Source organism: Vulpes vulpes, chromosome 7, assembly GCF_048418805.1.
Source record: "Vulpes vulpes isolate BD-2025 chromosome 7, VulVul3, whole genome shotgun sequence".
NCBI classification, from domain to species: Eukaryota; Metazoa; Chordata; class Mammalia; order Carnivora; family Canidae; genus Vulpes; species Vulpes vulpes.
This window is the reverse complement of record NC_132786.1, coordinates 105,833,714-105,854,056: the sequence shown is the minus strand read 5'-3', so window position 1 is coordinate 105,854,056 and position 20,343 is coordinate 105,833,714. Positions and strand designations below refer to the sequence as shown.

At 41.3% G+C, this 20,343-nt stretch overlaps 1 protein-coding gene across 1 annotated transcript in view; it reads left to right on the top strand.

Moving 5' to 3' along the window:
* Positions 1 to 16,731: 16,731 nt before the first annotated feature.
* The window catches only part of HIBADH (3-hydroxyisobutyrate dehydrogenase), a 108,652-nt gene continuing 105,040 nt past the window's right edge, over positions 16,732 to 20,343 (top strand). Inside the window, exon 1 of the mRNA XM_025993098.2 lies at positions 16,732 to 17,033. Within this exon, the coding sequence (XP_025848883.1) occupies positions 16,943 to 17,033 (91 nt within the window). The 5' untranslated portion in view covers positions 16,732 to 16,942. The remainder of the gene's footprint in view (positions 17,034 to 20,343) is intronic.

Sequence of the window (20,343 nt, the reverse complement as noted above, 5' to 3'; positions counted from 1 at the left end):
TTGGAAACTTGAAGTCAAACTGTCAGGTAAGCAAAGGAACAAGATAAAGATATTCAAGGACTCAGAGCTCCCTTTTGTGGGAAGTTATTTGTTGTACTTGAGAAAAAACAAGGAGAGAAAGCAGAGAGAAAATGACCTGGAATACAGAAAACATGAAACTAACACATGTCTTCAATCAACAGAAATCCCAAATGATTGCTAATGCCACACGACTAGAAATAGCCATTTCAAATTAGAGCAAATATTTAGTGGAAACTAAAAATAAGCAAATAAGTAAATAAATTCTGTGCTACACATAGAATAAATAAGTTGTTGGAAGGTATTTGGATGTGGTAAAGAAGGCATGTTCCATTTCTCAAAGGAAAAAAACAGAAACAGAAAGAAAAGAAAGACAATTAGAAACTCCAGGAAAACAAATAAAACTCAAAGCTGCAGTCCAAATATTAATCAGTCTAAAATACAGTATAATTTTGAGCAATTGGAATAGTATAAGGAAAAACAATCTATTTGACTACGATGTAAAAAGGTGTCTGCATCTGGCTCAGTGGGCGGATTTGTGCTGTTTGTCATGTGGTGTCCTTTCTCACATGGGGAGCTGAGTCCTAGAAGCAGTTATCCACCACTAAGCAACTAGCTGACATTGGCTCAAGCTCTTCTCTGCCTCCATGATGCTCCTCACTGTGTATGGGGGTTATCTCTGCAGTGCCCGAGCCTGCTACTATTTTCATCTGTGCAGCTCCCAGCACCAGGATGCAGAAGAACAGGGTCCTGAGACCCTGTACCTCAGGGTCCTGTAGAACAGGAGGCTATTTCCCTAGAGCAGAGAGGCCTGAGGCATGCTGTGGGATGATCTCACCTGCAATCATTTCCAAGCCGAGAGAACTAGGGCCTTAATCGTTTTCAAATCCTGTTAAGAGGGCAACCTGGGTGGCTTAGCAGTTTAGCGCTGCCTTCACCCCAGGGGTGTGATCCTGGGGACCTGGGATTGAGTCCCATTGGGCTCCTCTGCCTTTCTCTGTGTGTCTCTCATGAATAAATAAACAAAATCTTTTAAAAAAGAAAAAAACCCAAATCCTGCTGAGAAAAAGTGCCCATGTTTTCTCTGATGCTGCCAGTTTGGGGAGACTGTTAAATCAAAACAGGAATGGGAAGATGAGGTACATCTGACATTAAATATTTTGCCATGTCCAAAAAAAGTGTATGCATCTTTTATTTTATTTTTTTAAAGATTTATTTGTTTATTTTAGAGAGGGGGGGCACACAGGTGAGGGGAGGAGAAAAGGGAGAGGGAGAGAGGGAATCTCCAGCAGGAAGCTGAGGGCAGAGCCGGACATGGGGCTCAATCTCAATCCCTTTACCCCGAGATCAGGACCTGAGCTGAAATCAAGAGCCAGACACTCAGCCAGCTGAGCCACCCAGCACCCCATGCGTCCTTTATTTTTTATTTTTATTTTTTAAAAATTGTATTTATTTATTTGAGAAAGCATGAAGGAGAGGGAGAAGCAGACTCCCTCCTTTCTAAATAAATAAATAAAATCTTAAAGCAATAAATAAATCTATATGTATGATTCAAAATGATTTCCAAAATTCACAAAGTACAAAAGAAAGATGTTAGAACAATGAGTATATTGTGCTTCTATTTGAATAGAAACAAGGACATATATACCAAGTTATTCTGTGGTTGACTCTAGAGAGGTAGATAATATCCGAAACGAGATGGACACTTACTTTGTTTTTCCTTTTACACTGAATTTCACCATATGCTTGTAAAAAATTTTATGAGGTTTTAAAATATTTTAAAAGTGAGGGGTGCCTGGATGGCTCAGTTGGAAGAAAAACATGACTCTCCATCTTGGAGTCATGAGTTTGAGTTCCACATTGAGTGTAGAGACTATTTTAAAAAAGAAAAAGAGGGCAGCCCCGGTGGTGCAGCGGTTTAGTGCCGCCTGCAGCCTGGGGCGTGATCCTCGAGACCCTGAATCGAGTCCCACGTCGGGCTCTCTGTATGGTGCCTGCTTCTCCCTCTGCCTGTGTCTCTCTCTCTCTCTCTCTGTCTCTATGAATAAATGAATAAAACCTAAAAAGAAAAAGAAAAAATGTTTTAAAAGTGAAATAAAATTAAAACAAACTCACCTTTTAAATTAGGATACTTTTGCCTGAGAATAACAAAACCAGACTTCACCTAGTTTCTATTGGCTCATGTAACTGGGAATTCATTGGTCCACATAATGGAAATCTAAACGAGGGCAGGTTTCAGGAGCCTGCCAGGACTGTTATTCACTTGTTGTCTGGATTCACCTTCCCACTGACTTTTCTCATGGTAAAATGCTGCCTTCCAATCTGCTCTCCCTATTGTCCAGAGGAAGAGAGAGTATTTCTTTCTGTGATTCTCTTGTAGGAACAGGGACAACTCTTTCTCATGCATGTCTCTTCCCATTTCTTATTGGCCCAAACTGGTTTATATGCTGTTTCTAAACCAGTCCATGGGACCAGAGGAATGCCATAGGCAGATCAGCTTAGGTCTGGTTTCTAGCACCAGTCAATGTACTGAGGGAGATGGCATTACCCTTAGTTCAAAATAGTCTTGCTCTGGAGCTGGGTGTGATAATTTCCCCTGACACACACCTGAAGAGTCATACTAAGCTGCCAAAAGTGGAGATGGATGTGGGTATCAAGCAACAATGACCATTTTTCCCACCCTAGTCTTCTTCAAGAAGACTGCTGTTATGAAAGTCTTTTCACTGTTGCCTGCACAAAGTCATCTTAGTTCATCAAACTATTGTTAAAGAAAATCAATTAATTTCTCTTCTGCAGCAACAGAGTAAATAAAGCCTGACAATGATAATCAGGGTATGTCTCAAAGAGATATGACTTATAGGAAGCCCTCTCATTTGATATAGAATAGGTCATTTGTTAGATCATCCTATCACCTAGAATACAACAATTGGAGGAATAGAACTATATCCTTCAAGAGTATCAGGCTTGGAGAGACTGTAGAATAATGATCATTATGATTAATGACAATACTTTACAAACTTCAAGGTGGAATTAGTTTATTACACCTAACTTCTTCTCATTAGTGACTGGCTACAAAGACACAATGTGAAAATTATAGAAAGAAGCCCACAAAAAGCCTGGCAAATAAACAACAGAATATTTTCTTGCTAATAACAGGATCAAGTTAAAATTACTATGGACATTCTGTCTCTTCTAAATCTAGTCCAATTTAGAGTAAGTATTGGTACTCTCAAGGGAAGGAAGAGCAATTCTGAACTCTTTGACTTATATGTTTTTCACAGTATGCCCAGCAAGAGATGATATTCCTATTTTTTAAAAAAGATTTTATCCATTTATTCATGAGAGACACAGAGAGACACAGAGACATAGGTAGAGGGAGAAGCTGGCTCCCTGCGGGTGCCTGATGTGGGACTGGATCCCAGGACCTGAGGATCACAATCTGAGCCAAAGGCAGACACTCAACCACTGAGTCACCCAGGTGCCCCAAGAGATGATATTCCTGAAGGACCACATAATACAAGCAAAGCTGAAAGTTCCATGTGTGATGCCTACAAGACAATTATTGTTTGACTATATTTCAGACTTCAGAGTCTAATCATTTAGGTCTCAAAAAGCCTCAAGTTTCTCCTGGACTACATGGAATTCTTCTATGTAGGTTGCTGGGGTGGTGACTGAAGTGAGTAATGGAGAATTATGTGGAGTGAAACCGGTAATTGTAATGGATATTTTAAATGCTGGCTGAATGGACTCAGAAAAATTCCATAGTGTGAAGGTTGCTCTACTAAGGGCAACTGTCCTATTAAGAAGATGGCCTGAATCTGAAATATTCTAGCACTAAATTCATAGATTCTTGGCCATGAATTTACAGGTGAGGGGAAGTAGACTTGGACTTGGATTTAAAATGCCTTACCGGTATGGGCTACAAGTATGGGGCCTTGTAAAGGTTCTGTAGGAAAAGAAACCATTTGGTGGTTTGTAGTCTTCCAACACATTTGCAGGTACATGGTTGCAGGTGATTTTGCAGGTGCCTGGTTGAGTGTTCGGCGCCAAGTGTGAGCAGGAACAGATGACACATAACCTATCTTTATCAGTAGCCCCATCACGCCTTAGATAGACCCAGAGGAAAAAAAAAGATGGTTTATGATTAAACTGTATGACACTATCCGCTAGCAGGCTTAGGGGACAGGAAAAGGAATAAGAGCTCCTTGGGAATCACTGACTTATCTTTTGGCCAAGAGTATCCTTTATTTGTCTGACTAATGAAAAAAGTTATGTTGCATATGGGACTATTAGATTCCCTAATGAGTCAAATTAGTTCTCTTGAAAGGGTCCCAGTGGCCCTCTCAGTTTGCATCCTGGCACAGCAGAAAGGCCTGGATCCAACTTTGTCTGCTGGGACATATAACTGGCTATAGTTGCATGGGAGGGCTTCCTTTCTCCCAGATCACACTACTGTCAGAGTTTTCCAGAGCTCTGCCAAGCATGGACAGATGTAGGAACAGTTGGCTATATGTTGTGGGAATACTTTCCACAGAAGTCAGCCTCTGTGACACTCTGAAAGGTTGCTTAGATATATGTCAGACACCATAGAGACATTAGATTCTTGCTGGTACCAAAGGCAAGGCCCAGAAAGCTGGCATGGCCCTGGCTTTCTAAGACCAAAACTCCCCTCAATGAGCAGTCTCAGGCTTGCTTCCCTCAGGTGTCTTTGCCATGTGTGGGGGTATCCAGAGAGCATTTGCCAGGCCTAACTCTATAGTTTCAAGCAGTTGATTCAGCTGCGCACCAGGAGCAGTACCCTAGGCACCCAGCAGTATTTGGAATCAGTCATCTCTGGATAAAACCCTCAGTGGGCTTTAATTCAGGTTCCTGCTTTGCTTTCCCATTTTCGCTTTTCTTTCTCATTCACTGTCTGGCTGCAAATTTTGGGGCTTGACAATATGTCTGAGAGCTCCAGATTCAGACTCTTGGCTCTCCCTCAAGAACTTTGCCTTAGACTTGTTCTGCTAGAACTCCTTTACTTGTAGTTCCTCAGGTATTCAAAAACGAGTTACCTGGGTAGACCAAATGCTATCCTTTGAAAGGTCTCCTGACAAGGTTAGCCCTTGGCTAGGGTCTGGGAACTTGGATTTGGGAAGGGTTCTCACCACCCTAAACTAGTAAGAATGGCTCACTGTTCCTAAACTGCTTGTACCAATGATGCAATTAATGCCAAACACCTGCTTTCCTTCTGGAGTCTGGAATTCCGTGCTAGGCAGAGGGTGCCTGTGTGATCAGCTCCCAGTAAAAACTTTGGGCACTGAGGGGTGCCTGAGTGGATCAGTCTGTTAAGCATCTGCCTTTGGCTCAGGTTCTGGGATCAAGCCCCACACCGCCTCCCTCACTCTCTCGCCCTGGCTCCCCTTCCCCTCCCTCGTCCACTCTCTCGCAAATAAATAAAATCTTTAAAAACAACAACAACAACAACAACAACAACAACAACAACAACAGCTTTGGGCACTGAGTCTCTAATGAGTTTCCCTGATAGACATTCTAAATATCAGAACTGGGGAATTAAGTATGTTCTGGGTGATTCCATTGAGAGAGGATTCTTAGCTTACATGTGGCTTCCTCTGGATTTTGCCCCCTGTACCTTTTACCTTTGCTACTTTTGCTTTGTATCTTCTTGCTGTAATGAGTCATAGTCATGAGTATGACTATATGCTGAGTCTTGAGTCCTTCTAATGAACCCTTAAACCTAGGGGTGGTCTTGGGGACTCTTGACACATTAGGTAACATACAGAATCCTTTAAAGGAAGACTTGAATGTGAATGATTTTTAGTTTGATTTTCTTTCTTAAAGAGTTAGGAGTTGGAAACCCTGGCTAGACCTGACATTACACAATATGGTTAGGAGACCTAAAGCACTAAAGCTGAAACTAACATATATGGAAAATTGGTAGATGATGTGGCTTTCTCAAAAGACACCTGTTAGGAAAGGTTACAGAGTACGCTCAAGAGAGGTCAGTGTGGGGAAGGCCAAGGAAGGTTTGGAGGATTCAGTGTGGGAGAAAAACACACAGATAAGAAGCAAGATCCTCCTTAAACAGAATTCAAGACCATGTTCCCAGAAAAGGAAATAGAGAGACAAAGTCTTATCTCCGTTGTAAGGACAGAGTAGGTTAAAACTTGAAAAGTCTGGGATGCCTGGGTGGCTCAGCCGTTGGGTGCCTGCCTTCGGCTCAGGTCGTGATTGTGGGATTCAGGATCTAGTCCCGCATCAGGCTCCCTGTGAGGAGCCTGCTTCTCCCACTGCCTGTGTCTCTGCCTTTCTCTCTCAGTCTGTGTCTCTCATGAATAAATAAATAAATCTTAAAAAGAAAACTAGTATTAATGCAAGGGAAAATTCTTAAAAAATACCATTCTTTTTTTTTTTCTTTAAGATTGTATTTATTTTACAGTGAGAGAGAGTACAAGCAGGGAGAGCAGGAGAGGGAGAAGCAGGCTCCCTGCTACTCAGCAAGGAACCCAATGTGGGGCTCCATCCCAGGACCCTGGGATCATGACCTGAGCCAAACACAGATACTTAACCAACTAAGCCACCCAGACATCCCAAGAAATACCATTCTTGATAAAGCTGCAGTCATGAATTATTTTAGGAACAAAATGTTCACAAAGAGAAAGTAAAAAAAGATGGAGGGAGTTATTGAGGAGTATTTTCATTTTTCTATCCTAGAAAATCCAAGTTGTTCATGTATTTCTATGGATAGGATGATCAGATTTAGCGTCGAATATTTTTTAAGTATCAAGTATTCAAAAAAAAAATATTTTGAATACTACACAAAGCCCTACTAGGCCTCGTCAAATTGCTGTCTCATGGAAAAGTAGGGTTTTATTTGTCAACGAGAAGGCGATCTGATTTTTTTTTTTTGAGACATAAAATAAGCATGGACTTTGGAATCAGATTGCCTAGTTTTGAGTTTCAGGTCCAGTTATCAGCTATGTGATCTTAGACAAATTAATAATCTCTTTACGCTCCAATCATCTCATCTTAAAATGCAAATAATAATAACAATTACTTCCTAGGGTTGTTGAAAGGACAGCCTGAATTAATCCATGTAAAGAATTTATAGTGCCTGGCATATGGCACACGCTCAAGAGATTGTAGATGTTATTATTACTTTTATAAGACATGATTACTGTGCTCTTAGATAGTGGATTCATTGGATGTTCTAAATACTTTGGGGCTATCATGATATGCCCTGATAACTTGTAAAGGAGATAAAATAAAACATCTAGGAGTTTAGCTATAAAACAAACCAAAATGGATCACTTGAAGGATAGCCTGAAATCTCAGAAAACTTCAGAGTAACCAGTTTGAAATATCGTATCTTAGGAATGTCAATCGAAAAAGTGGTTGTTCCTCTACAGGAGGGTAAAACAGTAGGCTTTTAGGATTATGACTCTTTAAAAAAAATTGGGGGACCTGATGAAGTGCTGCCAACTTTTCAATTTACCAGAGTGACACGAAAAAAATCTATCAACTACTGTCATCATCATGTCATAAGAGAAAAGATGTTTTACCACCACAAAAAATAAGAAAGAGCATATTCTCAGAACAAAGGCAGTCATTCCCAGAAAGTCTACTATCTAGGGAGATATTTTTTTCTTTTCTCCCAAAACAGGCGAAAATCTCATTAAAGCAACACTCTCTTGGATCAGCCCTCGGGATAAAAAAGAAGAGTCACAGGCAAACACTGGAAATGTCTGTTGTTCATGGAAAAGGAAAGGTTAGGGTTGGGGTTGGGGTCAGGAAAAGTAAGGCTTACCTTCTGCCATTGACCTATTTTTGCTCTCAGCTGTAATGACATTTCAGATGTGAAGATAAAGATAGGAAAGTTTAGCTTTTGATTTTGATTCTATCACTATGGTTACAAAAGTAAGAGGATAATCACTATACATTTAACTCACGTTTTCCCTTATTTTATGATCATGAAGCAACCTTCTAAGTTCCATGCAGGTCTCCCTATTGGGGGAGAGTGAGTTTACCACATGAACTTTAAAATTTTCTGGCAAGTCACTGAAACAGCCTCTGATGAATTAGCTTCCTATGTAGCTTTATTATCAAGGGAATAGAATATGTTAATTATGTCTGCAAGGGTGTTGCTGTTTTTTCATTTTTAAAAAGATTTTTTTACTTATTCATAAGAGACACAGAGAGAGGCAGAGGCATAGGCAGAGGAGGAAGCAGGCTCCTTATGGAAAGCCCGATGCGGGACTCGATTTCAGGATCCTGAGATCACAACCTGAATCAAAGGCAGACACTCAACCACTGAGCCACCCAGGAGCCCCACTGTTTTAAATCTCCTGGTAAATGAATCAGTTCGAATTCTGGTGTCAACTTTGGTCTCTCGTAATTTTTAGCCATCTTGTCCCAGTGTGTCAAGGCTTGAAAGTCCTAGGAAGTAGAAAATGAAATTTCTAAGGTGTGGAAGCAGCTGATCTTTTCCCAGACAATATCATAGAAACACTGTACTGTTGTCAGAATCATGCCTTATCTACTCTGCTGATGTTTACAAGGAACACATAAAGAGGGACAATGGCTTGATTAGTCAAGGGACACATTGCTGCTGGAAAAAAAGATTCCAGGATACAGGGACTTAAAATGGTCTCAGTAAGAGTCAGAGGTGTCTTTTATCCTGGTCCATACTAGCAGACACCCAGGTTCCATTAGAGACCTAGGTTCTTTCCATCACTCCCTGAGTATTGCCTGAACCTGTAAATGATCCCCACGAAGTGTGTTCTAACCTTAACAAATTTACATTCTCAGGCACCCTACTGGTATGTGCTTAGTTTTAAAAATTAGTTCCAAATTGGTCCTTTTTAAAAACTCTTTTAAATTGGGGCACCTGGGTAGCTCAGTGGTTGAGCATCTGCCTTTGGCTCAGGTCATGATCCCAGGGTCCTGGGATCAAGTCCCACATCAGGCTCCCTATAGGGAGCCTGCTTCTCTCTCTGCCTATGTCTCTGCCTCTCTCTGTGTGTCTCTCATGAATAAATAAGTAAAATCTATCTATCTATATACATGTAGTGGATACTGATCCTTTGATGCTTTTGTGTGTGCAAACATCTTTTCCCAGTGGCTTGTTTCTTTACTTTCTATTTGTTATATTTTGATGAACACATGTTCTTAATTACAATGCTGTTGAATGTATTATTAATACTTTATTGTTTGTATTCTGTGACTTGTTAAAAAAATTCTTTCTTATTTCAAAGATACTCTTCCACATTTTCTTCTAAGAGCTTTAAAATTTTGTCTTCCATACATAAGTCTTTTGTTCATCCGGAATTAATTTTTGTAGATGGTGAAGTAGGAAAGATGAAGAAAAGCAGGGATAAGAAAAAACATCTTTAGGGGTGCCTGGATGACTCAGTTGGTTGAGCATCTGACTCTTGATTTCAGCTCAGGTGATGTTCTCGGGTGGCGGGATTCAGTCCTGCATCGGGGCTCATGTTCAGCAGGGAGTCTGCTTGTCTCTCTCTCTCTTTGCCCTTCCTTCCCTCTCTCTCTCTCAAATAAATAAATAAATAAATATTTTTTTTTAAAAAAAAGAAAAAATCTTTAATCCTACTTTTTGTTTTCCTATGTATGTATATGCTTAATAAAATACAAATTGCAAAATATTGCAAGAATAGTTTTGTATCTTGATTTTTTTTTCACTTAACATTATGGGAATTTTCCTATACTACTAAAAATTATTAGGAAACAATATTTTGAATGTTTCCATAAATGTCCATGTATATATAAATTAGAATTAGGCTTGTCTGTGAGTGACCCAAACTGCAAAATAACAGTGAGTTAAACAAGACCAACGTTAAATTCTCTCTCCCACGTAAGTATGGACAACCAAGGCTGGTGTGACAGCTCTGCTCCATGCTATACTAAGGTAGATTTGGACACTACTTTAATCTCTGTCCTGTCACTTCTCAGACATAGCCCTTGTGCTCATGGTCTAAAATAGCTTGCCAACTGTCACATCTACATCCCAATCAATAGGATGAAGGATGAAGGGACAATTTTATATATCAACTGCTTCCTCAGATGGTTTCTACTATGCTTATGTCCCAATGGCCAGAGCTTAGTTATATTGCCATACCTACTTGCAACAGAAGTTGGGAAATTTAGTTTTGATGCTACTAGCCATGTCTTCAGCTAGAAATTCTATTATCAGGAAGAAGGGAAGAACAGATCTTGGGGGACAGTGTTCTACAGTATATATGGAACAGAATATGTTTAGTCTAGACTTCTCTTTTTGTATGGTTTTATTGTCCCCTCCTTTTAGAAAAGCACTCCTATTAACATATCCCTCTATGATTTTTCTTTTGGATAGATTTCTAGGCTTACAACCTATGGATCAATGATGATGTTTTTTAAGTGCTTCTCAAAAAAAAATTGGAGCAGTGGATAAATGTATTCTCAATATATGCTTGATCAAAAGTTATACAGAGGACTGGATGAACAACATGCATGAGAGCAACCAGAATGTTACTGTATTTCAAGATCCATTTCCCTAAGGGATGAGTACTTAGAGGAGAAAGTCATTGATTAGACTGGGGCTTTAGCTCAAACTGCTGGTCATTTTCATGTTGTCTGGCAATAGAAAATGGGAACCATAAGCTAAGAAGAATTGGCAACTAATTTGTCCCTTTCATTAGAATTGTAAGTGAACCTTATACCCATATATGGAGAGAGTCTGACTTAACAAGAGAAGTGGCAGGAACTTTTCTTTCTCTAAAATTCTTACTGCCAAGAAATCACCTTAAATGCATGCATGTTCTTGACTTGATTTGTATTTTTTTAGATTTATTTTCTTTATTTATTTTAGAGAGAGAGAGTACACAGCAGAGAGAGGGGCAAAGGGAGAGGATCTTAAGCATACCCCTTGTGCTGAGCTCGGAGCCTGGCATGTGGCTCGATTTCACAACCTTGGGATCATGACCTGAACTGATGTCATGAGTCAGACGCTTAACTGACTGAGCTGCCTGGGCATCCCAATCTACATTTAAAAAAATTATTATGCCTCACTATGCTTGTGTTTGTAGGATTGTTCTAAGTTTGTGTTGTTGCTGGAAAGAAAATCCATAGCTTTACTAACTGAGGCTCTCTATATGCTTTCTTATCTTTTCTTTTTTAAGATTTTGTTTATTCATGAGAGACACAGAAAGAAAGGCAGAGACACAGGCAGAGGGAGAAGCAGGCTTCCTGCAGGGAGCCTGATGTGGGACTCGATCCCAGAACTCCAAGATCATGCCCTGAGCCAAAGGCAGATGCTCAACCACTGAGCCACCCAGGTGCGCCTCTCTCTCTCTATATATATATATGCTTTCTTTCTTACTGTAGGTCTTATGTAGAAACTAAATAGGGAATTTATTTTAATCAAGGAGGAGGAATCCCAGGGATTGTTTGGTAATAACCCCTAAACTATCACCTCCTTCAACTCTTTACCTTTGCCCCTTAGCCTACTCAAACGTCTTTCCTCTTTAAAATGAAAACAAATAAAGGCTTCCCTTGGCAATTACTTCTCTCTAAATTCTCATTTCATTCACAGGCCAGGTTTCTTGAGAAAGCAGACAGTATTCACTGACTCAATGTCTCCATTTTGCCATTGGTCATTCTCTCCTCCATCTAACATGATCTGGCCCCAGTGTTTCACTACATCTGCTCTCTCTGACTAAAGCCAACACTAACTCTTACTTGCAAAAGCCCACAAAGACTTACCTTTTTGCGCTAATCTTACCACTTAGTTGATAATAACTGGTACTGTGAAATATTCTCTCCTTGAACTTTTATCCTGCTTTTACTTCTCAGATATTTCTCCTTGTTTCTCTCCTCCTCTGGACCCTCCCTTTCAGTCTTCATAAACTCTAAATCTTCCAGCCACTCCTAGGATGTTCTCTGGAGTTTTATTATCAACCAGGTTCCTTTATTTTTATTTTTTTTTTAAATATTAAAAAATCCCAATGTGGGGCTTGAACTCATGACCCTAAAATCAAGAGTTGCATGCTCTACTGACTGAACCAGCCAGGTGCCCCAACCATGTTGTTTTATAATGTTCATAATGATCCCATCTACACCCATGACTTACATTACCATCTATTGGCCCACGACTTCCAAATATGTATCTCTAACTTGGATTCTCCATCTCGTCAACTGCCCCTGGACGCATCCACTTCAAACACAACATAATCCAATTCCTCATATTGGGAAATAGCACTTTGATCTGTTCAGTCACTCATGCCAAAAAACCTGGGGCTCTACCTAGATTACTTCTCTTTCTTTCTTTCTTTTTTTTTTTAAAGATTTTATTTATTTATTCATAGACAGAGAGAGAGAGAGAGAGAGGCAAAGACACAGGCAGAGGGAGAAGCAGGCTCCATGCAGGGAGCCCGATGCGGGACTCGATCCCGGGTCTCCGGGATCACACCCCAGGCCGCCGGCGGCGCCAAACCGCTGCGCCACCAGGGCTGCTCCATTACTTCTCTTTCAAGTCTCCTCCAACTTCAGAAATAACTGGTAATGTCAATTTTGCCTCCCAGATATCTTTTATACTTGTCTCTTTTTCTGTATGCCCGTGGTCACTGCCAGCCATGATTAGTTCCTGAGCATCTCTTATGCCTTAGATAGTTTTACCTTCTAAGGCTGTGGCTCTCAATTCACTGCGCAGCAGAATCATTTGAAGAAATTAAAAACAAATTCAAGTGCTCTAGGACTTACCCCAGAAACTACTTGTGGATGAGGACTGAGCTTTGGTATTTTGAAAATGGCTTAACATGCATTTGGAATTGCAAACCACTGCTTTATACTCTTTACAGATGAATTGGGCCAGATGTAGAAATAATAGTAATCTGACCAGGAAATATCAGACTGGTTGAAGGCTACCAAGATCATATCATGGGCCTCTGGTAATTATATCTTTAAGCAAAAACAAAGCCAAAAATCTCTATTATTTTTATCATAATTGATATATGCGATATTGACACTTTTTTTTCCCCCATTCAGTTTAAGATATTCCTGGTTCTTGGTATGGTTAAGTTGAAAATGTTTGGGTATTGTTATACTCTGGATCTTATTATTTTTCCCCCCGTATCTTATTTATTTATTTATTTTTGTAAGTTTTTTTTTTTTTTAAGATTTTATTTATTTATTCATGAGAGACACAGAGAGAAAGAGAGAGGCAGAGAGACACAGACAGGGAGAAGCAGGCTCCATGCAGGGAGCCCAATGTGGGAGTCGATCCTGGGTCTTCAGGATCACGTGCTGGGCTGAAGGCGGCGCTAAACCGCTGAGCCACCCGGGCTGCCCCCTCTGTATCTTATGTAAAGCACTTTTTCTTGACAGTGCCCTGGCAAAAGAACAGAGGAGGGGCATTGTCTATGTTAATGGCAGGTAAGGGTAGAAGTTGAGTTTCTCCATTCTGCCCATATTGACAGTGATATGGTAGGGGTGGGGCTCCTCATTACTGGTGGGCTTGGGTAGGAGTTCAACTTCCCACTAGGCTTCCACTGATACTTCCCTAGCTGGGAGGCATAGGAGAACCTCATTACTGCTCCCCATGCAGCCTCTACTGGCACCATTCTGGGGTTGCTTGGCCTCCTTACACCAGACAGTGGTGAAGGCCCTTCCTCTGATCCTAGGGGTGGAGTTCAGGCTTCTCATGTAGTCTCCAATGGCACTGTGAGGAGAGGGATGGGGCATATGCATAAAGGGGTATTTGTTACATCTCAGCAATGGGATATAAGTCCTCTCTACTTGGATTTCTTTGACACATCAGCAGGATTGAAGTGTAGAGGGATTGGGGTATTAGGATGTTTGGGTGTTTCATGACAACCTATAGACTGTGCAAGTCTAGGCTCCTCACTTGGCTTTTGCTGGCAGGGGCAGGGCCATAGGTTTTTATGGTGTGGTGTTTGTCTATAGCAGACTAGTTATTTCCTAAAAGTTATGTCTTGGTAGGCTGCCCCTTTCTCATCCTTGGGCTAAAGACAGTAGCCTTTTATTGGGGCAGTTGTGTCTCTGCCTTTTGGCATTTTCAGGTGTCTAGTTTGGGGATTCTCTAGTACCCAGTAGGAGAACATAAGGCTAAACAAAAACCCAAGAGTTTGCCTCTGTGTTTGTCTTTGGCCCTGAGGTCCCTAGCTAGTATGACATTTTTTCCTCCACCTTTCAGAGTTTCTTAAATTTGTTTTATATACAACATCCAGAGTTTTTAGTTGTAGTTATTGGAAGAGACAGAGAAAAATATACTCACTCCATCTTCCCAGAAGCAGAAGTGAAGAGGCTTTAATATGTTGAAACACAATTTCAAACAGAACTACATGGCAGAGATCTGGGGGAAAGTTACAATGTCCTTCAAAGATATGGGGAAGGCAATCAAGCAAAGCCAGCCATAGGCAGTAACATAGGCAGCCTTTGTAAACACAGTGATATCTACAAGCACCTCCAAATAGTAATTATTTAAAAATTATAATGCTTATTATAAACTTCTATAAAAATCTCAGGGTCTTAATTTATGAAGCAGCAAAGGACTTCTGGGAGGAGGTATTAAACTATATGATGTAGGGACATAGAGAAATTGTGATTTATCCCTCGGCCCTGGTTGGGGAAAAAAAGAGTCAAATTTTCAGTATACTCGATCCCTTTTCAAAGCCATTACATTAGTTTTTTTTTTTTTTTTTAAGAAAAGAGGCACATATTAAAAAAGATCTCAAGGCCAGCTTTAGTTCTGCTTGCCCTTCTTTCTGAGCCCCTTCTCCCCTCTCCAGTCCTAGGAAAACACCGCTCATAGAGGCAATCGTTTGTAAAGAAATACTCATTTTCAAGAAAAGATCTCTATAAACAACCTGGAGAAACAAAAAACAGTAGCTCACAATAAAAATGACAAAAACAATCTGATTGGATATAAAACCTCAAGAGGACTGGGATATAAAGTTTAGGAGCTGGGAGATCAATTGATATGTTGTCCTGTGTTGTAAATAGCTCTGCTATGTAGGTTGACATAGTTGAAAGGCAGAGCACATTTCAGCAGTTAATTATAGAAATCCGTAGGGCTACATTTATTGGTTGCAGGAGGTCTATTCCAGCTGAAACCTAAATAAACTGGGGAGAGAAGATTGGGTGGGACATTCTCAAGAAACCAATAAATATATTTGGGTGGGAACCCAAATCTAGGAGACTGTCTCAATAGCTGAAATAATTTCCCCCCTTTCTTTCTTCACTTCCCTCTCTCCTCTTTTCTTCCCTCCCTTCTTCCCGCCCTTTCTTCCTTCTTTTTGGTTGGTGTGGAATAGAGGGTTGCAGTGTACAGACAGCCAGAGAAGGGAATTGCTTTTGTACACAATGTGAACCTTGCACTCTGTACTAGTTCCTGGAAACACTGCCAGCGTAATCAGAAACATGAAAGAACCCGCTTGCAAGCTATCCAATTCCTCTCCTTTTCCTTTAGGCACTTCCAACTCATGAGTGACTGACTGGGCAGAAGTAGAAAATAAGGTCAAAGTCAAATCTGTTGATTCGGCTACTCAGATTAAAAGGTTGGGTGAGCACAATCTAGGCAAATGAAAAAGTAGAATTAATTTAGTGGGGGTGGTGGACATCTTGAGCTTTCTATTGCCCTAGCCACTCCTCACTGTTTTTTCCTCCTATGCTACCTTTCTCCAAAGGTTGCAAGTCTTGCTTTGGAGTGGGCAGGGCTCACAACCCTTTGATGGGGTCAGTGGAGACGGGAAGCCCTGCCATATGGCCAAAAGGTTCAGAGATTCAAATATGTACCCTAAGCACAGACAAGAATGAATCAATCTCTCTGTGACACACACATAGTTTCTGGATTTTCATTTATCCTTAGCTTTTGCTTACAAAATGCAGTTTTCAAAGATCAGAAAAATGTACATGGGAACAGAGTTCCTAATAATTCTACCCTTCAAAGAGAACAAGGTCAGCAACGTTATTTTCCTACTATCTTTCGAATTTCCGGAGAAACTGTTGGGTTAGCTAAAATGAAGTCATTACATTTATGGTAGGTTTCTGTTGTTTCTCAATGAAAGGACGCTAAAAATATAAATGCTAACATTAGGAGATCCACGTGCTATTTATTTATTTATTTATTTATTTATTTATTTATTTATAAGATTTTATTTATTTATTCATGATAGACATAGAGAGAGAGAGAGGCAGAGACACAGGCAGAGGGAGAAGCAGGCTCCATGCAGGGAGCCCGACGTGGGGCTTGATCCCGAGACTCCAGGACCGCGCTCTGGGCCAAAGGCAGGTGCTAAACCGCTGAGCCACCCAGGGATCCCCTATTTTTTATTTTTTAGAATTACGTATTGAAGTTAAAAATGGGTTCCTATACTTAGACGAAGAATTTCTGCTTTTGCCTGAAAATCGCAGCAGCTGCAGGCAAATCCAAGTTTTGTCCTTGTCCGCGTAGAGGCAACACGAGCAGTTGCAGCCACCCAGGGGGCGGTCCTTAGGGGCGGGGTGACGGTCAAGGGCTCTCTGGAGTCGGACGCGAGCGGCGGCCACCGCCTCCCGCACACCCACTGCGTTTCGATAAACAAGCGGACTCCCGCCAGCAGTCGGTAGACGGGGGCGGAGCTCGGGGGCGGGGCCGGAGCGCTGCATGGGGGTGGGGCTCGGAAAGGCTTCCCATTGGCGGTTAGCGGACAGGAGCATCCTGATTGGTCGCGTCGCCCATCCGTCAGGGCACTGACGACCGGGGTCTCGCCGGGCCGCGCCTCGTCGGTGGGAGCTCGCCCTGAGCTGCAGAGCGCGTGCGCGCGCGGCCCCACGCCGCGGCGCATCCCGCCCGCTCCGCGGCGCACACTCGCAGTCAGTGGGTGAGCCGGGAGCCGCGGAGGTCACCGCGGGGAGGCGGGGCGGGGGCAGCATGGCAGCCTCCTTACGGCTCCGTGCAGCCGCCTCCGGCCTCCGGTATTGGAGCCGCGGGCAGCGCCCGGCCGCGGCCAGCCTTGCAGCGGGTAAGGACCTCGCGCCTTCTCCCCCCGTCCCTCCTCCGGCTGCCCGCTCCTGGCGCCCTGACGGCCGGAGAAGGGCTTTCACGGGAGGCGCTGCGGTTGGGTCGGGGCTTAAAATTCCTCAATTTTGGCTGGTCCCACGGCCTGGCCCTCCTGCCCTGCCTCTCGCACAGCTAGCTGGTTCTTTCCCCGCCCCCTCCCGCCCGGGATCCCGATGAATGGCTTTCCGCGGCTTCTTCGGCTCTTAGGAAGGGGTGGGAAGAGCGTGGGGGTCAGGGAGGAGTATTTGCCTCCGGGGCGTGCTTCTTTGGAGTTCGGGCTCCGAGGACAGCCGGAGGGCCCCACCGCGGGGGCGACCCGGCACCCATCCCCCTGCGGACTCCGGGCTTGCGGCGCTGGCCGACCTTCCAGCGCCCCCAGGGATGCGCCCCGGTGGGAGTGCCATCGGGCAGCGGGGCTTGAATTTTGTTAACCACCTTAATCGCGAAGGATGATCTCACACAAACCGTTATCTGTACAAAGCAGGTGACAAGTCATTCCAGCCAAGTTTTAAGTCACCCTTGAGCACCAAGGGGTGCCTCCTCCGAAACCCCCCCCCCTTTCTTTGTAACCGCTACCCGAAGATGCTGGCACTTCTGGCAAATTATGAACCAAGACACTTTGAGTGTCCTCAAAATTGTGGTCTGAACCTATCCTCCTCCTCCCTGCATATCATTATAAGTTATGGAAGCCAACCATCGACTTAGGAAGAGGCAGTTTTTAGATCCACAAGGATCTAATCTAATCATTTTTCCAATGAAGAACTTGAAGCCCCTTGCATAAGTGAATTGGGGCATCCCAGCAGGATCTAGAAAGTAGTTCTTGATGCTTCCTCATTCCTGCAGTTTCTACTTTAATTGGAAAAGTTGGTTGATTTGTGGGGACATTGCCATGGTCTTTCTGTAAAACTTTGAGAGCTGTGACAATGCACTGTTGAACAGTTTCATGCTTAGGATTTTTAAAATAGCTTTGGCATTAATATTTTCTGATCACGTAACAAAATACCAGGCTGGGAATTTAGTGCTTAATAGCTTCCCTTCCTCCCGTTCAGTAATACTAAAGCAGAACAGTGAATTTCCTCTCTGGCTTGAAACAGGCAGGCTTCATGTGATGCAAGAGAACAGATGTCTGATACAGAATCACAGTAACAAGATACGAACTCAAGGAATCTGCTAAACTTGAGTGTAACCACTTTTTGAGCTACATGTATGTATTGAGCTATATATATAAAAAAACAACAACATCTCCCACTTTGGAGATACTTAAATCTATTAGTCACTTTTCCATTACTAAATGTTGTACTAGTTTTCACATGAATGTGCTGTTGTTTCAGTTTTGATTAGCCAGGGGAAGACGAATGTGTTATTTGGTGGCTTTACAAACTTTTCTAATGATATTTTAACGATGCACATTTTAGAGTTATGAAAGTTCTTTAAATTCATGATGGAAGGACCTGAGGCCTAAGACTATCCTCGTTGCCTCTCAACTGGATGAACTTACCTCCCAATGCTAGTTAGACTACTTTGGCAATACAACTTGTTCTTTGGGCTATTTGACCCAAAGATGTATGGATATAGATTTATGATAAATTTTAAATATTTAGTTTTGTGTGATTGCTTTAAACTACAATTGTCTTTAGTTGGTGGAATTGTTTTAAATGTTTCTGTTAATTTTGGGTGCCTGGGTGGCTCAGTTGGTTAAGCATCTGCCTTCAGCTCAGGTCATGATCTCAGAGTCCTGGAGTCCCTCTCTGCTCTCCATGGGGAGCCTGCTTTCCCCTTTCCCTACCCTCCTTCTGTGCTTGTACTCGCACGCTCTCTCTCTCTCTCTCTCTCAAATAAATAAATAAATAAACTTTAGAATTAAAAAAATGTTTTTGTTAATTTTAGTTTACTAAATATACTTTTTCGTTAACTTTTTTGGCATTGAAGTCTTAAAAACTTAAAAAATACATGCAAATCTAGAGTTTAGGGACAGAAAGAACAATGTTCAAATAGTAACATTATTTAATGTTCTGAATTCTGTGGGATATTTGTTGCTGTTGTATGTTTGGGGTGTTCTTATCATATGGATGATACTACTATACAGATCCATACAACGTATTTACTAAAAAAGAGAGACCTAAAGTTTGCTGGCTAAAAGCATATCTTAATTTTAAAATATTAAAAGCCTCAAAAAGGAAAAATAAATAGTAAAGTACTCATATATTACTATTTCATCATTTATTAAAAAGTTCTGTATTTTAAAAGGTAACTAGATTTAGTTTAGACTTCTTTAATTGGACAAGAAAAAAATCTACAATTATAAGAGCTCTGTATTTTTTGTGACTCATCAACATGTACATGGAAAAATAATTTGTATCAGATTACCTTAAAATGACCACTGATCAAAGGTGGAATTGGAAAATTAACCAACATCATGTACAGAAATGGGAATTTTTTTTACTATGGCCCTTTTTGTGTATATGAAATCTACTTTCAAAGCAGTGCATAGTATAAATAAAATGTATAGCATATTTTTCCTTAGCATTAGCCTCTAAGGTTGCACATGAAACTTTGAAAAGCTGATTAAGATCCTCCGACCAAAAGTTGACCTTAGACTTGTGAGATTACATAAGGAAAATAATTATTTCTAAAGTAATGACTCAAATAAAGGCCTTTGTAGAGTAAGTCACTACCCTTAGTTTGGTAACTCTTAGTATTAAAGTAGATAGAATACTTTTGACATAATATTATGTGATAAAGTAGGATGAAAGTTGTGTGTACTATATAATCTCAATATAATGAAAAAATGCACTTAAAAAACTGGACGGGCCCTGCAAAATGCTAATAGTGATTATTTTTGTGTAATGAGATTATCTTTTTCCCTTATGATACTTTTTCATATTTTCCAGTTTTCTACAATTTTTGTATTTTCATATTTAGAATAGCCTGGTTTTTTGGTACCACTGCATGTTACCAAGATACGGATACCTTTGCCCCTGTCTCATTGGAGAAGAAGGACATAACCTATAAATTTACATTTGTGGATTTAGAAACTAGTTTTGCCAAAATTTCTAGCTAGTTTCTTTACCAGTCAACCAATGTCACCTTTGTATTGTGTTGACTGATTTTCTGCCAGCTTGATTTTAGCTATCCAGCTGTATTTCTATGTATTAATGTGTGTAACTTACTTAAGGGAAAATGTATTATTTAACTTTGAAAGCTTTTAGGGTGAGAATTCTCTTTTACTTATTTGAATTTCTGCATCTTTGGGAGGGTGTTCTGTATTGTCC